This window comes from Phytophthora cinnamomi, assembly GCF_018691715.1.
Source record: "Phytophthora cinnamomi strain GKB4 chromosome Unknown Contig23, whole genome shotgun sequence".
Lineage (NCBI taxonomy): Eukaryota > Oomycota > Peronosporomycetes > Peronosporales > Peronosporaceae > Phytophthora > Phytophthora cinnamomi.
In genome coordinates, this window is record NW_027150956.1 from 1,479,996 (window position 1) to 1,505,738 (window position 25,743).

The window sequence follows — 25,743 nt, forward strand, 5'->3', positions numbered from 1 at the left end:
CCGTCTTGCCGTCCTTGTGGAGACGAAGCTACACATTGTGGAGAGATGGGGACACATTGTGGAGAGATGGGGCAATGCAGACCACTCTACCTCCTCGTTTTCCGAATTTAGACATGCATCGCATTCACACCAAGGGCAATCAGGCGGAGGCGCTGTTTTCGAGCGCTCATGCTAAGATGTGAGCTGCGTTCAAGTGAATAAAGACAGCATATTTATAGGTTTGAAATATCGATTTATCTGATGATGCTAGTTTCACGACCTGAAAATAAAGACCGCAATTACTTGGCTCGACGATTTTCCCCATTTTGGGCCCTTTTTTCCCCTCTTCTTAACTAGATCGCCTGTTAAAATGCGACTTAAATCGCGTTTCGCTTCAACCGGGGTTCTTCAGCTATCCCAGCCGACGCATTTATTTATACTAGGACTGGGGCTGGGGGTACTGAACAAATTGAACACTGGGACGGGAAAACTATTGCACAAGATCGTTGCTCGAGCATGGAGCGGCGCGGCGTGGGCAAGCGGCTGACGGACGGGCAGCGCGTGGAGATCCTCAAGCTGCTCGACAGCGGCGCGGTCGTGAGCGAGGCCGACGTGGCGCGGCGCTACGGCGTCACGCGCTCGGCCATCTGGCGGCTGCGACGCTCAGGCCGCGACATCCTGGAGCGCTACCAAGAGGGCGACCTGCAGTCGCGCGACGAGCGTCGCCGCGGCGTCAAATCGAGAGGCGACGCCCAGCCAATGCACGCACCAAGTGACTCGGGCCCAGCGCCATCACGAGCGGCAGCGCCAGGAGCAGCAGCAGCAGCAGCAGCAGCAGCAGCAGCAACAGTGTTCGCAGTGCAGTCGCCCACCTCGCGCCGTCCCATCCCGGCCGCCACCGTCGTCGCGGCCGCCCCCGCCCAAGTGATGGGCGACTATCGGGCCGAGCCACCGCAGCAGCAACAGCAGCAGCAGACTCCGATTCAGAGCCTGGAGGCCGTCGCGCCGCTCGTGTTCATGGCGGCCAAGGCCATCGGCAGCGTGCAGTCGCCCGGCGTCGTCAACTGGGAGCGCGTGAGCGGCCACGAGGACGACGACTTCTTCGAGGTCGTGAACGACGGCATCTCCGTGCTGCAGCCAGGCTCGTACCAGGTCAACGTGGACCTGCAGCACAGTCAGCCGAGACAGAACTACAAGCTCGTCTTCAGGGTCTGGCACGACAAGACGCTGCTGGGCCAGTGCGCGAGTCCGCTGAGGACCAAGAAGGAGATCTCGCTCAGTCTGCTGGAGATGCGGTGCCAGCTGCCGGCCCTGGCCAAATTGCGCGTGGAGTTCCTGGCGCCCGGATTCGCCTTCCACGAGAGTCGCATCGTGCTGCGCCTCGTGCAGTAGTCATCGCGGAGCCTTTTCAACGACAGTCTAGTGCTGCAACGGGGAATCATGTGCAAGTGTGTATATTTATGTTGAGTGCTCACGAGGGTGGATGCAGCGAAACTCGGCACGCTGGCGAATTTACCGCTGCTGGTGGTTGATGTAGCGCATGGCCAGCGCCGTGAGCACTCGGAAGAACGCGATCATCCCCACCATGATGCCGAAATACTGAGTGATGTGCGCGTGCTTGATGCCGAAGACAGCCTCGACGTACGTCTGCACGGGGATCTCTCCGACCGAAGCAGGCGCGTTCTGCACGATCTGGCAGCCGTGCGGGTAGTTTGACGTGTCGAGCGACGCGATGCCGCCTGGGCTGGCGCTTGCCGCCATGATGATTACGAGCTGCTCGTTCGAGCACTTGCCGAAGGCGATGGCTGCGAGCGCCGAGAACGAGTACCGCAACGGTGCGATTGCGTAGAGCCACTTGTAGCCCTGTGGGATCTGCATCGCCGGAGGGTTGAACCCCATGACCAGGAGGCAAATGGCGTTGAACAAGATGCCGATCACGGCGGCAACCTCGATGCTGGGCAAGGCAAAAACCAGCAGTTGACCCATGTACGCCTGGAAGAGGATCATCAGCGCCACGTTGACCCAGTACACAACACCATCGATGAAGCCCTCAAGTCCAACCATGGGGTAGTAGATAACCGTGAACAACGCCGCACCGACGAACACGTACGGAAACTCGACAATCGTGAAGCTGACAAAGTACCAGAGTGCGTTATACGATTGCGACGCGCGCTCGCGATAGAAAACTGCTCGCTCTTCGAACGCCATTGGTAGGATACTGATGAAGGAGACCATACCGATGAACACAGTCGAGATGAATACCATGCCGAGCCCACTGTTAATGCCTTGGTAGGTCTTGAACTCGGCACTGACATACACAAGGCCAAAAACCAAGCCAAGGAACACCGAGATGCAGAGCCGCGTCAAGTTGTATGATGGAGTGCGCCAATACATGGTGAAGAAGCGATCGAGAAGGAAGCGCAGCTGTGTCGCACTGGATGCCGCACGCTTCTTGGAGTAACTCACTGGTTTGAATTGCTCGGATGGCTGGAACAGACCAGCTTCAGTCAATTTTTCATCAAGCAGTCGCTTGTTCGCGCTGGCATTGAAGTACTTGACGAAATCAATTGGTTGTTGATCTTCATTGACGTGACCAACTTGGCGTTGGCTCGCTACTCCGGCACCGATTACTTCCAGCATCCATGTGGCTGGATTGTATCCGTCCGTGATCCGCTGAACGCTCGGGATGGATTCAAAATAGTTGATGAGTGCACTACATTCGTTACCCAGGTCGCCAAAATACACCGTCTCACCGCCACGCTTGAGCAGTAGGAGACTGTCGAACAAGTGAAATACGTCGGTAGATGGCTGGTGGATGGTGCAAAGCACTGTACGCCCCGAATCAGCCACCTTTCGAACTCCGTCCATGATCAACTTAGCGGATCGAGCATCCAAACCGCTCGTAGGTTCGTCCAGGAACAGCACACTAGGTTGAGCAGCCATCTCGACACCGATTGTGAGACGCTTCATCTTCTCCATAGAGCTGCCCCGGATCATCTGGTCAGCAATTTCTTCGAGTCCAAGAAGCTCGAGACACTCATCGACAGAGTCAAACTTGCGACTGTCGGGGACGTCGGAGCCCTGGCGAAGGAAAGCCGAGAACGTAATCGCTTCGCGGAAAGTTGAGCCGGTCGAGTGGATGTCGTTCTGCTCGCAATAACCAGTGCAACGACGAACGCTCAGGTCGGAGGCCTCGAAACCATTCAGCAGGATCTTACCTTTGATCGTTCCTTCCGTCTTTCGCCCAGCAATCACGTCCATCAATGTCGTCTTGCCTGCACCCGTGGAGCCCATGAGAGCGGTGATCTTGCCAGGAAGTGCGTATCCAGTGATGCCTTTCAGCAAATCCAGTGACTGAACTGGCTGACCAGGACCAGCAGGTGCTTGCACGGTGTACCAGAGGTCCTTGAAGGCGACTGAAACAGGATCCACCTTTCTCTCGGTATGCGAACTGTTCACACGAAGCACCATCTCCCCTCTGATCGGCGTATCCGTCCGAGGGGACCTTATCAAGCCGTAGCCCTCTTCATCCTCGGTGGAAGCGGTCTCCTTCTCCTCGTGAGGCAGTGCAATATGCTCGGGTCGTTCGTAGCGGTGGTACTCAAGCGCGAAGTACGACAACATCATGAAGAAAACGTAAGCACCTGCCATGAAGAGAATGCCGTACCCCACCCAACTCTTTTCAGACGGCACATCGAAGAGACTGAGCGCATACTGACCCATGGTCATGTTGTATGTCGCGCAGTAGTCCACACTCTCGTACACACAGACATCCAACTCGTTGCTGCGGTATTGGTTCACAACAGCACTGCGTACAGTCCAAGCTACGGGGTCAATCCAGTAGAGCCATATCAACCAGTCGGGGATGGTGTTCTTTGCTACAACAAAGCCGCCGAACAGGATGAATATCATCAAGTTGACCATTGCAACGGGCTTGGCGATGCTCAAGTTGGGCGTCGCTGCGACGAGGAAGAAGAACAGCGCGAGGAACACCAAGATGACCAGCATCAGGAAAAGCTCGAACAGCAAGTATGCGCCCGCTTCGTTGACGAACCCGCCGACCCAGTAGACAAGTGACCCGAACACGAGACTCTCCAGCAACGCCAACGGTATCTGACTGATTGACGATGCCAGCACGAATGACGATGTGCGATAGAAGTTTGCGGCGCGTTGCTTGTAGAAGACGTTGCGGGAATCGTAAAAGGTCGACAGCATGGCAGCTTGGCCTAGGCCCAAGAAGAGCATGGCGGCGAAAATGACGCCCATTGTGACTTGAGTGTCCGCCATGTCCATTTGATAAAAAAGGCTTGCGAAAATGAGGCCCATAATGATCACTAGCATTGCGCGGCCGACAAGGAACGCGTGATTGCGCTTCGTCAGGATGAACTGGCGCTTCATCAACGTCCACGTGCTCGGCCAAAAGCTCTGGTGGAACTCACGCACTGGTTTCATGAAGTTTGCAGCATCGACAGAATCTCTGAGGGCCGCGGCACGAGCATCGTCCTCGCTCTCGAGTACTTGGAAAAGCGACGACTTTATCCACAGATTGGCGAACTCACTTGCAAGCATCGGATGGGTGGGATGACCTTGAGGGGGCCGGGCTTGCTGGTACTGGATCTGCTGAGGCGTGGCGAGGTCGCACAGGAAGTCAGCGATGCCTCTCCTCGGCGGACAGATGAATCCAAGCGACTCGAAGTAGTGCTGCACCTGGGATGTGGGGCCATGGTAAAGCACACGGCCTTCATTCAGTAGCAGCACGCTATCGAACAGCTGAAATACCTCCGGTGACGGCTGCAACAGCGAAATGACCACCGTCTTGTGGAAGCGCTGAGCCATACTACGTTGCACGGCGATGATGTCGAACGCCGCAGCGCTGTCGAGACCAGTTGTAATCTCGTCCATGAGCGTTACGTACTTCATGCCGAACTCCATTTCACCGGTCGTCACGCGCTTCTTCTCACCACCAGAGATACCGCGGTGAAGCGCGTTGCCCACAATCGTGTGCTGGCAGTCTTCTAGCCCGAGCGTCTGAAGGACGATCTCTGGGTAGTGCTTGAACACACTGCTAGCTGCTTGCAGGGCAGATGTGTTTTCCGCTGGAGATCCACGTGAGAGGAGCGCCGACGTCTGCTTGTCCAGGTGCGGACCGCAGCACTCGTGCGCGAAATCAAACGTTTCTCGGACAGTCATGGTTGGCATGTGCGTGTCATTTTGCGTCACGTAGTTGACGAATTGCGGCAAACGCTTGACGAGTTTCTCGCGAGGAACGCCGCTGTACGTCATCTCGCCCTCAACTGAGATCTCTTTCTTCATCGGGAACCGCCCACTCAGCAGCTTCATGAGGGCCGACTTGCCAGCACCTGACTGGCCGAGGACAAGTGTGACCGTCCCCGGGCGGAAGGAGCCCGTGATGTCCTGCAGAATGTGCTTGCGCACCGAGTGCTTTTTAGCGGAGACTGCGGCGACCTTCTTCATCACGTGGTTGGGCAACGTTGGGAGTTCATCACGCGGGTCGGCGATCTCCTGGCCGTTGGCGTCCACGCGACGGCGGTGTCGGGGGTCGTGGACAGCTACGAGATCGGCTGACAGCGACACGTGCTTGAAGTGAACTTCCATCTGGGCCATCGCACGCCCGAGTGCAGTCTCCACTTTGGCGGAGATGTCTTCATGCAGCACATACGGGCCGCGCGCCATCATTTCTTGGCCAGAGCTGTACCCGACGGGCGGCTCGGAGGCTGTTGGCTCGGCCACCATGGCGTCGAGGTTGAACAAACTGAAGTTGGTTCGCGAGCTGCTTTGTGGCACTTGTGCTTGTTGTTGCTTTGGTTTTGGCTGGCAACTTTGGGAATGGGCGACTATGGCGACGCACGAGGCTAACGCAGAGCTAGCAGAGGCCGAGGATCATGCCTCGAACCCCAGGCCATCATCGCCCGCGCATTTTTTGGGCTTGCAGGGATTTCGGGCGTGTGGTACAGTGGAGCAAGCTGCCGCCGCGTTTACGCGGAGAAGTGATGACGAGCGCGCAGTTTTTTGCCAATCGTGCCGTTTCGCCGCCTCGCTGTAAACTCAGGTAGAGATTGCTCTGTTAGCAGGACTCAGACGTGACGCGCGCTCGAAAGCGGGGTTAATTTGGCGCTCCGACAGAGGGTTGAAGTGAAGGCTGTGCAGCCTGTTTTAGCTTTTTTTTTTGTAGCTGTTTGGAGAGCGGAGACGCAACGCAGACGTCTCGGCGGCCGTATGAATCGTCCCTACCGTAGCCCCTGTGAGCCGAGAGATCCTGCAGTAACACGTCGTTCGGCCTAATACCGGTAGTCAAGTTCAACTTGATTGCCGCGTGCTCGTTACAAAAATGTGCATAAATGGCGACAGTCGTAATAAAACCCAGATCCGAGCCGAGTGTGGGTGATTGAGGACGGTAATGCTCAGCTTCCGCATCAAGCCTGCATCGACAGCGCCTTCTGTGATCGGTCTGGTTAGTAGTGGAGGCGATGTCCTCCAATGGCCTCAGTTCACACGGGTCGTTGCAACTTCAGTCAACTTCAGAGTTGAGCTTCAAGGTTCTCCCTAGTAGCACACCGGGTGGACCAACCCAAGCAGCCTTTCCTTTGGGCAAGCAGCCACTCTTATTCATGTTACTAGGCATCAGGCAAACAAATAGTTGCCTGTCGTGGACACTAAAAGTCGGCACCCAACACAACAATCACTTTCAACGCATGCACTACCCACCAGCGTATCTCACCGGGCGCGGTATTTATCTCGTCTTATTGACACGCTTTCGCACGATGAGTCCATGCAATCACCAGACTTTATGAAGCGGCGACACTCGACAAGGTGAGCAGAGGTGTCAACCGCCTTCCTTCTTGAAGTTCGTTGACGAACCGCACACTTGGCCAGCTTAGCTGGACACTGCTCACTGCAAACTGCAACTTGTGGTGCGATTGGCAAAAAGACACGCGCTGAAGTGTGGGGCATGATCCTTTGCAAATCCAGCCTCGAATGGAGCCATGATGGTCCCAAAGCTGCTTACCAACTTCGGCCAACTTCAACCTGCTTGATGGTATGGTGGCCGGCGGTCAAAGGCGAAAGCCGACAAAAGAACCTTGACCACCTCGTCTGGCCGGGTAGATTCAAGTTTAGGTTGTACGAATGGCAAACATACACGATGCAAGGTGCCTAGCGCTGTTGGTGGTTGCTGTAGCGCATGGCGATCAAGGCGAGGATGCTGAGGAGACCGATCATACCGAGGAAAATACCAAACGACCGCACCGTCTCGTCGTAGACAACGCCGAACACCTGATCCACGTAGGTTTGAATGGGGATGGAGCCTATGTCAGGGGGTGCATTTTGCAGCATCTGACAGCCGAGCGGGTACTTGGACATGTCGATCGAGGCCAAGGTGTTCACGCTTGCCGCCGATGCAAGACTAGCTGAAGTCGTCGAGGCTGCTGATACGGTGCCAGCGGTAGCGGCCGATGCAGCAGATATAGTGGCGCTGGTAGCCGCCGCCGCCGCAGCAGCAGTCGCGTTAGCAGTGGATTCCGTCGCCGCTGATGCGGTAGCGAGCTTAATCTCAGCCAGTTGGTCGTCGGAGCACTCGCTGAAGACAGTCCCGACGAGGGCTGCGAACGAGTATCGGTGCGGGGAAATCGTGTACAACCACTTGTAGCCTGACGGGATTTGATTCGCAGGAGGGTTGAACCCCATGAGCATGAACGAAATCGCGTTGATCTGCATACCGATGATCGACGCCACCTCGATACTGGGCGCCGCGAAGATGCAGAATTGCCCCAGATAAGATTCAAAAATGATCATGAGCGCCACGTTGATCCAGTAGAATACGGCGTGGGTGAACCCCGAGAACCCCACCATGGGGTAGTACACAGCAGTGAACAACATGGCGCACACGAACACGTTGGGAATCTCCACAGCTGTGAAGCTGACGAAGTACCAAAGCGTATTGTAAGTCTGGCTGGATCTCTCGCGGTAGAATGTTGCTCGCTCCTCGAACGCAAGAGGAAGCACGCTGATGAGAGCAACCAGACCAACGAAGACCGTGGAAAGGAAAATCAAGCCGAGGCCGCTGTTGATTCCCTGGTACGTCGTATAGTCTGCGTCTGAAAACAGCAAGCCGAACACTAGTCCGAGAAGCACTGAAATGCCAAGACGGGTCAAGTTGTACGAAGGTGTGCGCCAGTACGTAATGAAGAACCGGTGAAGCAAGAACCGGAGTTGTGTGATGTTCCGCGCCGCGCGCTTTTTGCCGTACGTGACGGGTTCGTACTGCTCCGATGGCTGGAAGAGACCAGACTCCGTCAACTTGGAATGGAGTAGCATCTTGCTGGCACTTCGGTTGAAGGCATCAACGAAGTCAATGTCCTCAGTTGGTTGCTTCTCACCACGCTCAGCTACTCCAGCACCGATGACTTCCAGCATCCACGTCGCCGGATTGTATCCGCGCTTAATTCTCGGGACACTCGGGATCGACTGGAAGTAGTCGACCATGGCTCTAGCTTCATCGCCTAGCTCACCGAAGTACACAGTCTCGCCACCCTTCTTGAGCAGCAATAGACTATCAAACAAGTGGAAAACATTCGAAGATGGCTGATGAATGGTGCACAGCACAGTTCGTCCCGAGTCAGCAACCTTGCGCACACCGTCCATGATCACCTTGGCAGATCGTGCGTCTAGGCCGCTGGTGGGCTCGTCCAGGAAGAGCACGCTGGGCTGTGCTGCCATTTCAACGCCAATGGTAAGACGCTTCATCTTCTCCATAGAGCTGCCTCGGATCATCTGGTCTGCGATTTCATCCAGGTCGAGCAGCTCCAAGCACTCATCGACAGTGTCGTACTTTTCACTATCGGGAACGTCAGCTCCTTGACGAAGGAATGCCGAAAACGTGAGTGCCTCACGGAATGTCGACGCTTTCGAGTGAATGTCCGTTTGTTCGCAGTACCCGGTGCAACGCCGAACGCTGAGGTCCGAGGCTTCAAAACCATTGAGCAGGATCTGGCCACGAATGGTGCCTCCCGTCTTCCGTCCAGCAATGACATCCATCAAGGTGGTCTTACCCGCACCAGTCGAGCCCATGAGCGCCGTAATTGACCCAGGAAGCGCATACCCGGTGATACCTTTCAAGAGATCGAGTGACTGGGCTGGTTGGCCGGGGCCGCCAGGGGCTAAAACAGTGTACCATAAGTCCTGGAAAGCCACCGTCACCGGCTCAACCTTCTTCTTGCGGGCGATTCTGTCCATGCGGAGGACGGTCTCCGTGCGCGCGTCACCGCCCAGGATATCGACATCAGATGCAAAAGGTGAGCTCACAAGGTTGAACACGTCGTCTTTCAGACCATCGGTCTTTGCGATCCGGTTCTTTGACTCCATGAGCAGCTCGACATTCTCCGGACGGTCGAATCGGTAGTATTCGAGGACAAAATACGCCAGTAACGTGAACCCGAGGAAGACCAGGATCAAGAAGATGATGCCGTAGCCGATCCAGTATTTCGCAGAGGGGACATCGAAAAGACCCAGCGAGAACTCGCCCATTGTTTGGTTGTACATGGTGCAGTAGTCGAATGCTCCATAGACGCACACATCCAGCTCAGGGTGACGATACTGGCTCACAGCAACACTGCGAACAGTCCAGGCAACCGGGTCGACCCAGTAAAGCCAAATCAACCAGTTCGGGATCTGGTTCTTGGATACGATGAAGCCGGCAAAGAGCACGTAGAAGAGCACACAGACCATGGCCAGGGGCTCAGCAATGCTCAAGTTCGGCGACGCAGCAGCGAGAAAAAACACAAGCGATAGGAAAACCAGGAGAATGAGCAGAAGGAATAGCTCAAACATTAGGAAAGCTCCCAGCTCGTACACGAAGCCCCCGACCCAGTATATCAGTGACCCGAAGACGATGGTCTCCATGACTGCCAACGGGAACTGGACTAACATCGTCGCTACCACGTAGGACGAGGTTCGGAAGAAGTTGGCAGCCCGCTGCTTGTAGAATACAATTCGTGCGTCGTAAAAGGTCACGATCCAGGCCACCTGCCCCAGTCCTTGCGATAACACGGAGGCATAGATGACTCCCATGGTCATTTGCGTGTCATCCAAACCGAACTGGTAAAACAAGCTTGCAAACAACAGCCCGACGACAATGACTAGCATCGCGCGGCCTTGGAGGCAGGCAGGGTCTCTCTTCATCAGAATCATTTGTCGCTTTGTCAGAGCCCACGTGCTGGCCCAGAAACCCTGGTGGAATTCAGCCACCGCCTCCATGAAGCGCTCAGCATTGGCAGCCATCTCTTTAGATTCTCGTGAGTCCGCCTCAACTTCGAGCCTCTGAAAAAGAGGAGACCGGGCCCAAAGATCCGCAAAGTCACAGGCGTGTCGGGGGTGCACTTTGCGGCCTCCTACAGGGATCCCCACTTCGTATTGAGCCTGTTGTGGTGTAGCGAGGTCGCACAAGAAATCAGCGAGGTCTCGTTCTGGGGGACAAATCAAGCCCAGAGACTCAAAGTAGTCCTGAACTTCGCGCGTAGGTCCGTGGTAGATTACACGGCCTTCGTTGAGCACAACGACATCGTCAAAGAGCGAGAAAATCTCGGGTGACGGCTGTAACAGCGAAATGACAACCGTCTTGTTCATCTGCTTGGCCAACTTGCGCTGCGCGGCGATGATGTCGAAAGCAGCGGCACTGTCGAGCCCGGTACTGATTTCGTCCATCAGAGTCACGTATTTCATGCCGAACTCCATTTCACCCGTAGTGACGCGCCGTTTTTCACCACCAGAGATTCCTCGATGCATACCATTACCGACGATAGTATGTTGGCAGTTGTCGAGCCCGAGGGTGCGCAGAACGACGTCTGGGTAATGTACCTCAGCGCTTCCTCCAGGAACAGCGTTCTCCGCTGGAGATCCACAGCACTCGTGAGCGAACTCAAACGTCTCGCGCACAGTCAAAGTCGGCAGATGCGTCTCCGTTTGCGTCACGTAGTTGACAAACTGTGGCAAACGCTTCAATAGCCTTTCGTGAGGTACGCCGTTGTAGGTCATCTTGCCTTCCACGGTGATCTCATGATGCACGGGAAATCTCCCGCTCAAGAGCTTCATGAAGGCTGACTTGCCGGATCCCGATTGACCTAGAAGAAGCGTGACGACACCTGGGCGGAAGCAACCCGAGATATCCTGAAGAATGTGCTTGTGCACCGAGTGCTTCTTCCCGAGCATCTTCTTGACCATGTTGCTGGATTCCTTGGGCTGACTCCAGTCGTCATTGGTGGAACCTAGGTCGGCCGTGAGCGACAAGTGCTTGAAGCGCACCTCGATTTGTTGCAGGTCGCTCTGCAAACTCATCGTCTTCCGTCGAATAGCAGTGTCACCAACCATGGTGAGCGAGCTTCGACCCACATAGCTGGCTACGCGCTTCTCCCGCGTAGGTGTCGGAGTTATCACGAACGAAGTCTTGTCGACCCTTTCCAATACGCCCATGCTTGCTGTTACCGTGGGTGTCACCGGTGGATCTCGAGCCGAGGCGGTTGGATAGTTGTCTTGCGCTGAGCAAGTTGGAGAATGAGGCAGACAGAGAGCGTGAAAAGGTTTGCCATGGTTGTGGAGTTGGAACCAAAACCCAGTCGAACGAAAGCTGAACCAAGGTGTGGGTATGCACTATCGCAATACTCAGGTCCAACGAAACCACGCATGAAAGCCATGACGGTGTCCGAACCAAGTGTACCTGCTGGCGCCACATAGTTTAGCGTCCAGTCACTGGAAAGGCACTCACGAGATGGCGTGGCAACTTGTCTCCGGCTAGTGAATACGAGAGGTTCTTTTTGTCGCTTTCACGCCGTGGTAACCCTATTATACGGCCTCCATTAGTCGTGCATTGTGTGGTCTGACCCGATCTCTTGATACTGCACTTGAAGTCAAATGTTCAGCGAATTATCTCCGGATGTGCTGGTTTGTAATGATGCTTCATGTCGCCGTTCCGACGAGGCTCGTTTACTATTTACCAACAAGTAGGAAGCGACGTCAGCTCTACCGTAGAGCGTATCCATTTTTTGCTGGCACTTGGAGATGGTCAGCGCCACAATTTTTGGAAAGACTCCTGCCCCACGCATGAAGTAGTGTCGAAATAGTGAGCTAGCGGAGTGATGCGGTTTGAGGGAGGCTCCGTGATGACAACGAAGACTGTCCACTTCAATTGCTGAGGAGATTTTCACGTTGCTACAGCCGACGATTAGATATGCACAACGCCTCACGTGTGTTACTCGCTGACGCAGCGCATTGCTGGTTGGTACCCATCGCTTCTTCTCTCTAGCAAACTGTGTGTGGGGAAAGAGGCCAGCGTGCTTCACCCAAACAGGTAACAACCCCCGTGTGGTCGTATCCGCGCGCTATAGCCTCGGGGAGCGCAAACAGCCACCGAAATCATTGCAGAAAAGGGTTGCTTTCGATCGGCGAGGTCACTTGATCCCGATCTCCTGGCTACTAAAGTTCAGCCATCCAAACCGATGAATTTGAAGTGTGCGATACATATATATTTTTGAGTATTACTGAGTAATACTAACTCTTAAGAAATTAGCGCTCCTTGGCCGATTGCTTCAGATACCTAAAGAGCTGGACACTGTGCTTTTCTTGCATTGTTGCTTCAGCTCTATTGGACTGCTGGTCGACAAAAAAACGTGGAGAATATAAGAGCCTACACAACTATTGAGTACCATCACACCTAGTGATCTTTGGCGCGACGAGAACAAGCTTCGTAGAATAACTTTTGCTACCGTGGCAGATTTGTGCACCTAACACCGTCGAGGAGAAGGCGGTAAGGTGTCTGATAGTAATGCCCGCGAGCGTTGTGATCGCCTCGGGGTGTCGACTCTTGAAATGCACACGCGCTTGGGTTTCAGCAGTTGCCTCACTAGCACAACGAAAGGACTCAACGTGCTTCGTAGTACATGGTCCCTCCTTCACGTGACGCCACCGACGCATGGATGCAGTTGAAAATGTGCCTGGATAAGAAGACGGCAACGCGACGACCAAATCATTTTGGTTCGCTTAGCAACGAATTTACCGGACAAGCTGACGCAGAGAAGTTAGCGGAGCAAGCCGGAATTTAGGCCCAGAATCGACCAGAAAAACGGAGCTTACGCTCGCGAAGCATGTGAAGCACAACACGATCATGCCACAGGAAGGCGACCGTCGAAGACTTCGAAGTGCACTGTAATGCCCCGATGAAGCCTGTCGGTTCGTTCCATCACGTATTTACTGCAATGGTTCGATTCGAGAACCATACTATTAGAAGTCCGATTACAGTACGATAGCGCTGAAGTCAAGACGCTCACTGAAAAAAGCATCAAGCTTGGCTGCAAGAGGCATGAACGCGTCTGGGTTCAAGTAACAAGCAACCGCTGCGAGGGCCTCGAGAAACTCGGCCAGGGTCAATACAACGTTTTCATCAGGCTGACCGGGCTTCGTCTTAGCCCCGATGCTTTTCGTCTCCGACACACTGCCAGTCGCGGTGGGTGGTGTACCGGAGGGCCCAGTTGCCATACCAGCCAAGTCGAAATGGACACTTTCGCGCTCGAGTTGCAACGTTTCGGCCAAAATGTGCTGGACGTCGTCGAAGTGCAGCAGGTTGTCGCGGAAGAGATCAAAGTGCTGGCAGCAGTTGACAAATCCGTTCGCGGAAAGCATTTTAGACGTTCCTCGGAGCCCAGCACTGACCTGGTTAGCGGGTCTTGTTTCGCTTAAGACAAAGTGTGAATACATCGAGCGCAGCTTCTTATGGTGAGTCGTAAAGACTTCCCGACAGTCGAACGTAAGCAGATGTGGTCGGAACACGTTGCTCTTTTCTTCCTCAGGATGCATGGCGTTAGGGAAAATAATTTCCTCGAGAAACGTGCGGAATCGCTGTGCCAGCGGTAGAGTTACTGCATTATCCGTCTCTTTCCACTTCACTCGTTTACTACGAGCGATATGGACCAATGCCTCGACGAACTCAGCAGGGCTCATCTCTCTTCCGCTCGATTCCTTTGATGGCGCGGACAGTATATGCGTGAGTGGTAGTGTTGAAGTAGCGGCCCCTATGGAGGCTGCGACGTCAGGACTCACTTTCTCGAACACATTCTGGATGAAGTCGTACGGGAAACATCGAGCCCTACCGAAGACCTCGCACTCTTTGAGGAAGGCGTAGAACTCTGCCAACGACATGCAAGCAGAGATCTTGTGGAAGAACCGGGCTTCGTCCACGGGGCTACCCCCGACTCGTAGGGAGTTCTCTCCCGAGCCACTGCGGTGCTGTCGACTGCTGTCGATGTTGGAATAAAAGCGGTAGATCCGACGGAGACGCTCGTAGTGCTCGCCCAATACTTCTTCGATACGCTGCAGCTCTTCCGTCAGCTCTTCAGGAGTCTGTTTGTTGTCGCTTAGGCTGGTAAATGCTTGCACAATTTTCGTGATATGCAGCGTAGTCAGCATATACTTCTCGCGCCACACTCGTCTGTCCACCAATTCGAACGGAACTTGCTCACGCCCTCGGCGTGCGAGGAGACGAAGTGCATCTTGCTGAACACGGCGTTGTATACACCCCCACACCCTCATCGTGATACTACGCTTTGAGCACGCGTATTGCACCGTGTTCACTGCGTTCTGTAGGACAACGTTCGCCTTTGCTAGTAATTGAGGGGGTGATGTCACTTCCGGGGGTGCCTTTGTAGCCTCCAACACATCGAACGGGGCATGAAGCTCTCTCCACTGTGACCTCACAGAATCCCAAACCGCTCGCGCATCATTCAGCGCCACTTGGGCCTCGTACCACGGATAGGCATTTGCTGGGTTTGTTGTCTGCCCAGAAGTGGGCTGAGTAGTGAGGCTTGGGTGCTCACAAACCAGGAAGCCGAATAAGCAAAACGCCAGGTCACTCGCGATTTCGCTGCCCAACACGTGGTCACTTAAAAACACAGGACATGGCGGGCTCAGTTGCTCGGCTAGTGCAGTGCGAAGTTCCTCGTGAGTCGGAAATGGAGATTGCTTCGACAACGCACTAGCAGCGGCTATGCTATCACCAGCAACCCGTGATAGTAGCGTGAACGCGCTCTGCATTTGTTTTGCCCTTGGAGGCTGACGTCGCCGCTTGCACGTTAGCAATCGATGAAGAATGTGGCGAAGGGAGTAGTAGTTGTGCATGTCAGACGAAAAGTTTTGGATTAATCCTGCAGTGGACGGGAAAAGGTGTCGAAATGCTCCCCCGCACTGCTCTAGTTGAAAGTTGATCCATCGCAAGACCAAGAGCTCGGAAGGTAAGCGAAGAAGGTCGTTTTCATCTTCTCCTTTCATGACCAGAACGCCCACATCAACGTAATCCTCCACGGACACCGCATCCAGCATATTCTGCAAGTAATCGCACTCGCAGTCCACAAATGCAAAACAAAGCTTACCCCACTGGTTGGAAATCGTTTGCAGTTTGCGCTCTTGGCTATTTCGAACTCGTAGCTCCAGTTGCGTGAGCAGTTCTTTGAGCGACAGTGTATGTCTTTTTGCCAAGTCAAGGTGTTCACGATGAGCTTTCATTTCCACTTTTGCTCCTTCGATTTGAACCTGTAGTCTTCCAATGAGTTCCTGGAAGTCGTGCTTATTATCCCGGTAAAGTTGGATCTGCTCGTTCGACTTGCGCACTTTTTCAGCCACTGCGTAGTCACTCCATCGACGAAACAATTTCATGAGCCGCTGCTTTGTCCAGCGCCACCGCGTCTTCTCAAGCAGAACCCTCGTGTACTTCTTTCGGATGATGATCTTCTTCCAATCAGCAAGTGTTTGCCGCATTACGAGGCGGCCCCATCGATGTGCGAGACGATCGACCATGAGCTCGTTGTTACGCAGTCTCTTCAACATGAATTCATGGAGCGAGTCCAGGCGGGAGCTAGAGCAAAGCAGCATAACAGCATGTCAGTATATGAACTACTCGAATATCAGGACAAATACTCACAGACGCTGTTCCAGTGCTTCCTTTTCAGCAAGAACCTCCTTCAGTTCTGTAAAGTAAGCGCGACGTGCAAGCGCTCCCTTCAATGCCTCAGGGGAAAAGCTCGCTGTTGAGCCAAGTGACGAAGTGCTGTTTAACTCCTCTTCTGTTAGCGTAAGATCTTTCATGTAAGTGGACTTTTCCAACTCGGCTCGTGTTATCTGCGTGAGCTTCTCGAATCGAGGGAACTTTGAGCTGATTTTCATAAGGACATCAATGCAAATTGCTGTACGCAGCGGATTTGGGACGCCTAAATGGCTAGTCGATTGCAGTGCTGTTGAGAAATCATACTCGAAGCGAGAGGCTGCAGACAGACACCAACTTTTGTCAGAAGTACTTGTCCATGGCAGCTACAAGCATCTTGTATCACCTTGCTGCTCGAAATTCAGCTCTTCTGATACACACTTGGCTCTCCACGTCTCAATATTCCGTAGTCGCTGCGCATGATCCGTCTTGAACGGAGATTCAAATGGTTCACGTTTTAAGGGTACCAGGATGTTATCGTTGGCCCTCGCTGTCCAGTTCCTAGGCTCTTGATCACCCGACTCGGCTTCATCTCTGGAATGCATCGCAAACTTTCCCAGCGGTCTTTTTGTGCGACGTTGCCAAGATATTGATCGACCAGGCTCGGGATCGTTTCGGCCAGCCAGAATTGGCTCTGATGCTGCTATTCCTGATGATGCTTTCAATAACTTGCGTGAAGTTCTGTCCTACTCATCACGGTGGCCACAGATAATCTAGCCGTACACCCAGCACAGCGAACACCTCAGAGTGTTCGAGACGGGCGATGGCAGACTACGTGCCATGCGCGACACCTCCTTCCAAGGGCTTGTTGTCGAGTTTGAACCCGCTCGCCATTTTCGATGACGTGGAGACACTCACCCCACATGAGTTTCTCCGCGATTTCTACACACGCCGAGGCCTGTACGACAAGCTAGAAGATGTGGACGCGTTGGTGGGCGCGTACGGCCACCAAATGCATGTCTTGTATGCAGAGCTTGACAAGAAGTGTGTACATAGTGTTTGCCTCTCTTGTCCATTCGAAGACTTCAAGCCTGACTGTTTCTTTTTGCCTTACTCGTAGATACGGCACAACGTTCTGTGTAAATCCTCCACCCGTGACGACTGAAACTCGCAACGCAGAACCCGTCGCAACGTATTCGTATGTTGCCCCCACAACCCCCAGAAGCCCGGGTAAAGCCCCCGCCAACAAAAGTACGTTTCCCAATTGCAAGTATCAAAAAGTAGGATGGCGTGTATAAGCTAACTTGGCTTCGATGGTCAGTTGTTCTACTCGGAAATTCAGGTGTTGGTAAGACCAACTTGATCAGTCGTTTGCACAAGGGGGAATTCAACGAGGAGTTCACGTCCACCATCGGCGTCGAGTTTCTCACACACGTTGTGAAGGTCGACAACACAGATGTCAAAGCCCAAATCTGGGATACCGCTGGGCAGGAACGGTTCCACGCAATGATGTCGACCTACTATCGCAAGGCTGCAGGTGCACTCCTAGTTTTTGATGTTGGGAATCGCGCAAGTCTACTCGACGTCGAGAGATGGCTCGATCAGCTGCTAAATGTTGCTGAGCCTGGACTACACGCAACACTTATTGGGAACAAGTGCGACCTCCCTGCGGACAAAAGAGTCGTGACGGCGGAGGAAGCGCGGCAGTTTGCTGCAGCTCACCACATGGCATACGTCGAGACGTCGGCCAAGACGGGTATCAACGTCCAAGAGGCTTTCCAAGGCCTGATTGCAGCTATACACAGAGCGCGACTGGCTGACATTCAAGAAAGCAATCTCGCCACGATCGAGCTCAACGGCAAAACGAAGATCTCCAACTCCCTCTTCGACTGCAAATTCTTCTAGAGAGCTAGACACTGTCGATCACTCGAACGCATGCAGCAAATATAAACGAAAGTTGAAATAGCAATGCGCTTTATTCTCCCCCAGTATTGTGCAAGTTTCTATTCCGTTGCACCGCACTGAGTTGCAAAGGCGACCAGGTCCGCAAGCTGGTCGTAGATTTCTTGACCACCCACCCGATCGTTTGGCTTGCACGAAGTAACGATCTCAAGATACTGGAGTGAAGAAATGTCAGAGATGAGTGTCTAAATGCAATAAAAGCCGAAGGCCTTTTCTTACCTCTAGCAAAGAACGCTTGGTGTCTTCGTAGCGACGTTCCAACTCTGAGAGCAACAAGTACACGGGAGTAAGACTCTAGTAGTTTACGCACTAGCAACACAAAAGACTTACCCCGAACTTGTTGAGTTTCTTCCTTCAATATCCTTGCAAACTCGGCCGTTTTGACTCCGGCAGAACTTGGTATCGGGGATGTTTGAAGTCGGTTCTCGCAGCGGTTCTTAGCTGAATCTTCGGGGCGTGACGCCGGACCTGCCGACATAATCGAGCGCTCGACCGCCCGATTTCGAGGTAATCCGTACCACCGGCGCAGTTTTGACGACGAAGTGGGCTTTCGAGGCACGTATTTTTTCATGTGGCCCTGCTGCTGGATCTGCATCTCGCTTCGGTTCAACGCAATGCGAAGCGCTTGCATCTCTTGCGTGTCCATCAACTTTGGAGTGTACGGGCGATAGATGGAACTCGCGTCTTGCTCGGAGTTGCTCCCATCGAACCTAGATTCGCTCTCGTCATCCTCCCAGCTCTGTTCTTCGCTGTCGTGCTCGCAGCCATTTGATTCTTCGTGCTGGTTCATCGGGGCTTGGCACTTATCCTTCGTTGACGTTGGCTCGAACGAATCGCTCTATTTTCGCTCTCAGCCAAACTATCATTTTAATGACACTTAAAAGTGTCCGTGTGGATTGTGGGTAGACGACTCGGTACCGCCTCAGCCGCTTTTCATAATCAAGCAGCCTTCCAGGTTTCAAGTTCAGCTACCGGTGCACGTTGATCCAACATTGCTGGAGGATAAGGTCACAATATCGGCTGTTCAACCAGGCAACGACCGTGTATAGAAGTTGCGCGACTATTATGGCAGCGGGGTGGTGCCAGAATCGCTTGTGCTCCAAGATTTGTGCAGTATCAGCAACGACCTACAGCCTCCCTTCGTTTTCTGTCGATCCTTTGCCGAAATGTCATCGCTCAGTATTATGGCTCGCGCAGCAAACCGCAATCGTGTGGTACATTGTGATACTCATCGACTGGTGAGCTCGTCAGCGGCCAAGCACACTCATTTTTCAATCCGCAAGAACCAAGAACAACAACAAGCAGCGTCCGAATATTCAAGACCAACCAAAGACCCCTGCGGGTGAGAAGCATACTTGAAATGGCAACGACAGCGCCTGAAGTCATGTACACCTCCGGCAAGGACATGTTGGCCCATGGGCCTACCAGGTTCCACCAAGATATCGCCGGCAAAGTTGAGACCGCGCTCGGGGATTCATTCCCACGATTGGGCGTCCGATTCAAGCACGTGTCGCTGTCAGCAGATCTGGTTAGCCTGCAGCCAACGGGTTCGCAGACTCCCAACTCGGAACGCGAACTTCCGACGTTAACTAACCAAGTCATGAAATCCGTCGCGGGGATTTCTGCCAAAAAGCACACAGTCCGTAAGCATATCCTCCGCGACGTCACCGGATCGTTTCATCCCGGGACTATTACGCTCGTGCTTGGGCAATCCGGATCGGGTAAATCAGCGCTCATGAAGCTACTCAGTGGACGCTTCCCCGTGAATAAGGAGATCACCCTAGAGGGTGACATTGGGTACGACGGGGTTCCTCGCGAGAAACTCTTGAAGAGGCTACCACAGTTTGTTGGCTATGTCACCCAAACAGACACACATCTGCCAACGCTGACTGTGCGCGAAACGTTCGAGTTTGCGCACGAATGTTGCGGTGCCGAACTAAGCGAGTATCTTGAGGGTCAACTCGTTCACGGTTCGCTCCAAGAAAACGGAGTGGCTGTTGAGGCAGCACGCAACGTCTTCCAGCATTTTCCAGACATTATCCTACGAGCTCTCGGTCTTCAAGCTTGCCAGAATACCATCGTGGGCAACACGATGTATCGCGGCATTTCGGGCGGAGAAAAACGACGCGCAACAACGGGCGAGATGGAGTTCGGTCTCAAGTACGTGTCGCTCATGGATGAGATCAGTACGGGTCTGGATAGCGCCGCGTCCTTCGACATTGTTGCAGCCCAGCGCAGCATCGCGAAGACGCTGAACCGAACTGTGGTCATTTCCCTGCTACAACCTTCGCCTGAGATTTTCGCGCTCTTCGATGACGTTCTTCTCATGAACGAAGGCCGAATCTTGTACCATGGACCAACGTCGTCGGCAAAAGACTACTTCGCGTCGCTAGGTTTGATTTGTCCGCCTGGGAAAGACATCGCCGACTTCCTTTGCGAGCTCGCTACTCCGGATCAAGGTGTGTACGAGTCCGTTCAGTCGATTCCGGTCCGCATTGCGCCCCCGCGCTTTGCTCACGAGTACGCCGATCGCTGGATGAAATCGCCGCTCTTCCAGCAACTAGAAGCAGAGACCGAGGAACGAGAAGTTAACCACCATTGCAGCGTCTCAACGAGGTTTATGGACTACGTTCCTGAATTCCAGCAAAGCTTTTTGGCTAGCTTATGGACCCTTCTCAAACGCGAAGTGATTCTGACGAAGCGCAACGATGCGTTTGTTAAGGGCCGACTACTACTTGTTCTCAGTGTCGGACTCATCTTCGGAAGTCTCTTCTATCAGATGGATCTGGCAGACGCTCAGGTTTCGATGGGAGTTATATTCGCGGCGTCTCTCTTTCTTGGCCTCGGCCAAGATGCAAACTTGGTTGTATTCTACGACGCACGAAACGTGTTTTACAAGCAGCGAGCTGCGAACTTTTATCGCACCGCAGCGTATGTACTCGCGTGCTCACTGATCCAAATTCCGCTGGCGGTAGTGGAGAGTCTCATTTTTGGGTCACTTGTGTATTGGCTTGGGGGCTTGGTCAACGAAGCTTGGGCCTTCATACTCTTTGAGTTCTTCCTCGCTCTCACGATCTTGGTGTTCGCTGCGATGTACTTCTTACTGGCGGTGGCATCACCCAACCTCAACATTGCAAAACCTATTGGGATGGTAACAGTCCTTATCTTCGTGCTTTTCGCCGGCTTCATCGTGGCGAAGAACAGCATCCCGGACTGGTTGGTGTGGTTATATTGGCTCGACCCTGTCGCTTGGACTGTGCGTAGCATCGCGGTGAGCCAGTATCGTAGCAGCCAACTCGACGTATGCATCTACAAGGGAGTCGACTACTGCTCCACCTACGGCCAGACCATGGGCGAGTACTCGCTCAGTCTCTTCGACGTGCCCTCCGACAAAACGTGGGTGGTCTACGGCATCATCTACTTGGTCGCGGCGTACGTCGTGGTCATGACGATCTCCTACTTCGTTCTGGAGTATCACCGCCACGAGCGACCCGAGAATGTGGTGCTACCGCACGAGCCCATCGACGAGGCTTCAGTGGAAGGAGCGTACAACTTGCTTTCTTCGCCGCACGCGAGTGGAGCCGTGAACAACCCTGGTAACAACAACAACCCGGACAACGTCGTGGTCAGCATGAAAACCGCGAGTCCTCAAGTCAAAATACCGGCCGCGACCATCGCCTTCAAAGACTTGTGGTACACCGTCTCCGTACCTGAAGATCGGGGCCAGCCTGCGAAGGATGTCGACTTGCTCAAGGGGATCACCGGGTACGCCTTGCCCGGAACGATGACAGCATTGATGGGGTCCACCGGAGCTGGCAAAACCACGCTCATGGACGTGATCGCAGGTCGCAAGACGGCAGGCACCATTAGAGGAGACATCCTACTCAACGGGTTCCCGGCCACCGACTTAAGCATCCGCCGCTGCACCGGATACTGCGAGCAGACCGACGTCCACTGCACTGCCTCCACCTTTCGCGAGGCGCTCACGTTCTCGGCGTTTCTCCGCCAAGACGCGAGTGTCCCCGACTGTGTCAAGTACGGCACGGTGGACGAGTGCTTGGAGCTGCTTGGGCTCGACGACATCGCAGACCACATCGTCCGTGGCAGCTCCATGGAGAAGATGAAGCGCCTCACGATCGGCGTCGAGATGGCCGCGCAACCGAGCGTGCTGTTCCTGGACGAGCCTACGAGTGGTCTGGACGCCCGATCGGCCAAGCTGATCATGGACGGTGTGCGGCGCGTGGCCGACTCCGGACGAACCGTGCTGTGTACGATCCACCAGCCTTCGTCGGACGTGTTCTTCCTCTTCGACAGTTTGCTGCTGCTCAAGCGAGGCGGCGAGACGGTGTACTTTGGCGATCTCGGTCGTGACGGCGGCTCGATCGTCCAGTACTTTGAGCGCATCCCGGGTGTCTCGCGCATCGAGGAAGGCTACAACCCCGCCACTTGGATGCTGGAAGTGATCGGTGCCGGTGTCGATAGCCACCGCAAAGCTGAGCCAAGCGCGACCGCTTTGCCAAACGATCCCAGCGAGTCCACGCGCGGGGATAACGCCGACTTTGTATCCGTTTTCAACGCGAGCTCGAACAAGGCGATTCTGGACGACAAGCTGTCGGAGCCCGGGCTGTTCCAGCCATCGAAAGAGCTAGAGCCCTTGAGCTACGCAGGCAAGCGCGCGGCGAGCAACGGCGTGCAGCTGCGCTTCCTGCTGCAGCGCTTCTTCACTACGTACTGGCGCACGCCGTCGTACAACCTGACCCGCCTCGGCATCTCGCTGCTGCTGGGGTTCATCTTCGGCTTCGTGTACTTGGGCGCTGAGTACGAGACGTACCAAGGCATCAACAGCGGACTCGGAATGGTCTACCTATCCACGATGTTCATCGCGCTGGTGTCGTTCATGAGCGGACTGCCGTTGGTGTACGAGGAGCGCTCGGTCTTCTACCGCGAGCGCGCAGCGCAGACGTACAACAGCGTGTGGTTCTTCCTGAGCTTCAGTCTCGTGGAGGTCCCGTACGTGCTGGTCGGCGCGCTGCTATTCACGGCCGTGTACTACCCCATGGTGGGTCTCGGGGGCTTCGCGGCGGCCGTGCTCTACTGGGTCAACCTCGCGCTGCTGATCCTGTTCGAGGCGTACCTCGCGCAGCTCACTATGTTTGCGGCGCCGACCATGGAGCTCGCGACCATCCTCGGCGTCTTGATCAACGCGTTCGGGCTCATGCTCACGGGCTTCAACCCTCCGGCGCTGCAGATCCCGGCGGGGTACAAGTGGATCTACGACATCTGCCCGCACCGCTACAGCTTCTCCGTGTTGGTGGCCATCGTGTTCGGCGACTGCTCCGACGCGCAACTCGACGAGATTTCGCTTGCTAGCGCCGGCGCGGCCTGGAGCAGCTCGCTCGACCTGTCGAGCTACCCGCTGGGCTGCCGACTCCTGCAGAACGCGCCTGCGAGTGTGGGCGACGTCCCAGTGAAGCTGTACGTGGACAAGGTCTTCGGGGTCGAGCACGGGCGCATCGGGGAGTACGTGGGCGTGTTCGTGGCCATCCTGCTGGTCTTTCGCGTGCTCACTGCGCTGGCCATGCGCTTCGTCAACCACCAGCAGCGCTAGACGGATGTATGTACACTTGAAGTTGCCTTTCATATATATCATATTTTTTCTCCAATCAGAAACCGTCGTCCCTTCGTAGGTCTCCGTTATGTGAATGAATAAGAATCATTCCGCGACTCTTTGGCTGCAGGCCCGCTGCTCGCTAGCAGTCCGATCTTGTGCCTCTCGCGATGAAGAGTCCGCCGCATAGCGGAGCGACCAGCGCCCACACGGTGCGTGTGTAGAGTAGAGTGTAGTGCGTGTGGTTTGTTCGTACCCATCTTTTCGGCGCAGATCCTTGACTGCAACTTCAGATTCCGAGTGCACTTTGCGCTGACGTCGCGACGACATGACTGTTCCAGGGATGCGATTCGCAGCACCGCACTGCCTCGTCGCAGCTCCCGCCGCCAGCGGAGCTCTCCATCTTCCCGGCCTTCACGCCGGACCCCATTCGCCTGGCGGAACTCAAGGGCTCGTCGCCCTACTCGCCGCCGGTTTCGCCCAGAGGAGCGGAGACGCGGGAGATCTACGCCTCGCTCAGCAAGGGCCAAGCCTTCTTCGAGCTGCTGGAGGCGCGCGGGCTCTCGCTCGTCCCTGCGAGCGGAAACTCAGGGGATGAAGACCCTACCAATGATGGGGGAGTTGATGTAGTTCGATGTGTGGATGGGAGGAGGAGGACGCTGCTGCATCAGGCTTGTCGGTGTGGTAACGTCCAGGTAGCCAAGTGTCTGCTGTTCCATGGTGCAAACGCCTCGGCGCGGTGTAGAGATGGAAGAACACCGTTCCACAACGCTGCGGCGTCGACGAGCACGACAGCGCTGGGGCTGATGAAGCTGCTGTTTGAGCACGACCCGACAGGAATCACAGCAGTGGACGCGAACGGTTCGCATGTGCTGCATCTCGCTGCCATTCACGGTAATTTAGAGGTGATTCAGTGGTGTGCAGGATTAACTACTCTGCCGACCGCGAAAAGGAATGTGCCGAGAAGCCCCAGACCTCTGGTATCTCGATACATGGTGTCGCTGGGGATCACATCCTTCAGTGGACGTAGCATCCTCCACTACGCGGCGTACAATGGACGGTTGGATATACTAAAATGGCTGCTTGGTGAGGAAAACCCGCGACGTGGTGAGCTGACGTTGGGCGCGATGGATGCCAATGGCTATTCTGTTCTGCATTACGCGGCGATGGGCGCGTCTCTGGAAGTCTGTGAATGGCTTGTGCTGGAAGCCCCAACTAGACATCAACTAAATCTAACAGCTAGAACCAGCGAGGGGAAGTCAGCAGTAGAGCTTGCAGCAGCTCGGCCAGCTTCCATTCAGCATTTTCTTACTGAGGTGACCAAAGTTCCCAGTGTTCCTTCGGGTTTGCGCTGTTTAGGTGCTGACACGACATCATTGGGGGTGGGTTGGGATATGGAACCAGCGAGCACAGACACAAGACTTTGGGAGACTCTGAAGCCCATGTATTTTCATTTGGAGGTGTGTAAAAAGCCCGCTAGCTTATCACATGCTAGCGGTTTCCTCACGATGCTGATGTTAATGCCTCCAGCATCTCCAGCAAGCCCAAGAGCATCACCAGCCGTGTCTTCTGCGCTCCTGTCAGCTACGTATTTATTGCATTGGGAACCGCTCGGCGTGTTATTGCAGCCTGATGCGCGTGAGCATTGGTTATGTGGACTGAAAAAGGACACGGAATATCTCGTTCGGATGCGAGCACGCAATCGAAATGGGTTCAGCGGATACTCGTTGCCGAATCTATCTGGTGTCTTTACGACGAGTGATGGAGGGCGACCTCGTAGTATATCAAGTCTCCAGCGATTCTTCGGAGCAATTAAAGTGGATCCGCCGATGGAGGCCATTGCCCACTCCTTTATTGGAGACTTGCATTTTGAGTTGATAGAAGCTCGGAATTTGCCGCGTGCGAGCACATCGAGTCTTTTCGCACCCCCGATGAGTCCAAACTGTAAGTCTCAGAAAGCTTCTCAGGGACGTTATTATGGTGTGGTGACCATCGAAACACCCTCAACTCCTGATGTGGAATGTAATGGGGATCCCCGCAGTAGCAACAGGCTAATTTATTGCGTGCGGTCTCCGCTAGCATCGCTACAACAAGATCTAGTGCTATCCGGCAGTGTGCAAGTGTGGCGTCACCCTCGTTTTGCACTCAGCAGCGTCTTTCGCACGCCAGAGTCTCTCTTACACACCCAAGTGACTATCGCAGTACACCATGAGACTCA

At 54.5% G+C, this 25,743-nt stretch overlaps 8 protein-coding genes across 10 annotated transcripts; 4 read left to right on the forward strand and 4 right to left on the reverse strand.

Annotated features, from left to right (window-relative positions):
• Positions 1-495: 495 nt before the first annotated feature.
• Positions 496-1,371, forward strand: IUM83_05195 (Metalloprotease family M20D; the record flags this gene model as incomplete). Its single annotated transcript, XM_067929318.1, has 1 exon — positions 496-1,371. One exon carries the CDS (start codon positions 496-498, stop codon positions 1,369-1,371), a length of 876 nt encoding a protein of 291 aa, XP_067794926.1.
• Positions 1,372-1,491: 120 nt separating this feature from the next.
• On the reverse strand, positions 1,492-5,733 carry IUM83_05196 (ATP-binding Cassette (ABC) Superfamily; the record flags this gene model as incomplete). Its single annotated transcript, XM_067929319.1, has 1 exon — positions 1,492-5,733. The coding sequence occupies one exon, from the start codon at positions 5,731-5,733 to the stop codon at positions 1,492-1,494; it is 4,242 nt and encodes a 1,413-aa protein (XP_067794806.1).
• A 1,419-nt stretch (positions 5,734-7,152) lies between these two features.
• IUM83_05197 (ATP-binding Cassette (ABC) Superfamily) lies at positions 7,153-11,463 on the reverse strand (the record flags this gene model as incomplete). Its single annotated transcript, XM_067929320.1, has 1 exon — positions 7,153-11,463. One exon carries the CDS (start codon positions 11,461-11,463, stop codon positions 7,153-7,155), a length of 4,311 nt encoding a protein of 1,436 aa, XP_067794805.1.
• Positions 11,464-13,278: 1,815 nt separating this feature from the next.
• IUM83_05198 (uncharacterized protein) lies at positions 13,279-14,448 on the reverse strand (the record flags this gene model as incomplete). Of its 2 annotated transcripts, none has more annotated exons than XM_067929322.1 (2): positions 13,279-13,629; positions 13,696-14,448. In XM_067929322.1, the coding sequence occupies 2 exons, from the start codon at positions 14,446-14,448 to the stop codon at positions 13,279-13,281; spliced, it is 1,104 nt and encodes a 367-aa protein (XP_067794929.1). The 2 variants fall into 2 exon arrangements, with proteins under 2 accessions (XP_067794929.1, XP_067794928.1); XM_067929321.1 differs by having other exon boundaries at positions 13,696-14,370.
• A 2,330-nt stretch (positions 14,449-16,778) lies between these two features.
• On the forward strand, positions 16,779-17,860 carry IUM83_05199 (Rab11 family GTPase; the record flags this gene model as incomplete). The annotated part of the gene is made up of 3 exons (XM_067929323.1): positions 16,779-16,999; positions 17,076-17,206; positions 17,277-17,860. 3 exons carry the CDS (start codon positions 16,779-16,781, stop codon positions 17,858-17,860), a joined length of 936 nt encoding a protein of 311 aa, XP_067794927.1.
• A 98-nt stretch (positions 17,861-17,958) lies between these two features.
• Positions 17,959-18,707, reverse strand: IUM83_05200 (uncharacterized protein; the record flags this gene model as incomplete). Its single annotated transcript, XM_067929324.1, has 3 exons — positions 17,959-18,072; positions 18,137-18,180; positions 18,248-18,707. 3 exons carry the CDS (start codon positions 18,705-18,707, stop codon positions 17,959-17,961), a joined length of 618 nt encoding a protein of 205 aa, XP_067794601.1.
• A 945-nt stretch (positions 18,708-19,652) lies between these two features.
• Positions 19,653-23,525, forward strand: IUM83_05201 (the record flags this gene model as incomplete). 2 transcript variants are annotated; one of them, XM_067929325.1, is made up of 2 exons in its annotated part: positions 19,653-21,133; positions 21,182-23,525. In XM_067929325.1, the coding sequence occupies 2 exons, from the start codon at positions 19,653-19,655 to the stop codon at positions 23,523-23,525; spliced, it is 3,825 nt and encodes a 1,274-aa protein (XP_067794600.1). The 2 variants fall into 2 exon arrangements, with proteins under 2 accessions (XP_067794600.1, XP_067794599.1); XM_067929326.1 differs by having other exon boundaries at positions 21,009-23,525.
• Positions 23,526-23,695: 170 nt separating this feature from the next.
• On the forward strand, positions 23,696-25,187 carry IUM83_05202 (putative RabGAP/TBC domaincontaining protein; the record flags this gene model as incomplete). Its single annotated transcript, XM_067929327.1, has 4 exons — positions 23,696-23,737; positions 23,867-24,419; positions 24,930-24,985; positions 25,056-25,187. The coding sequence occupies 4 exons, from the start codon at positions 23,696-23,698 to the stop codon at positions 25,185-25,187; spliced, it is 783 nt and encodes a 260-aa protein (XP_067794657.1).
• Positions 25,188-25,743: the final 556 nt, after the last annotated feature.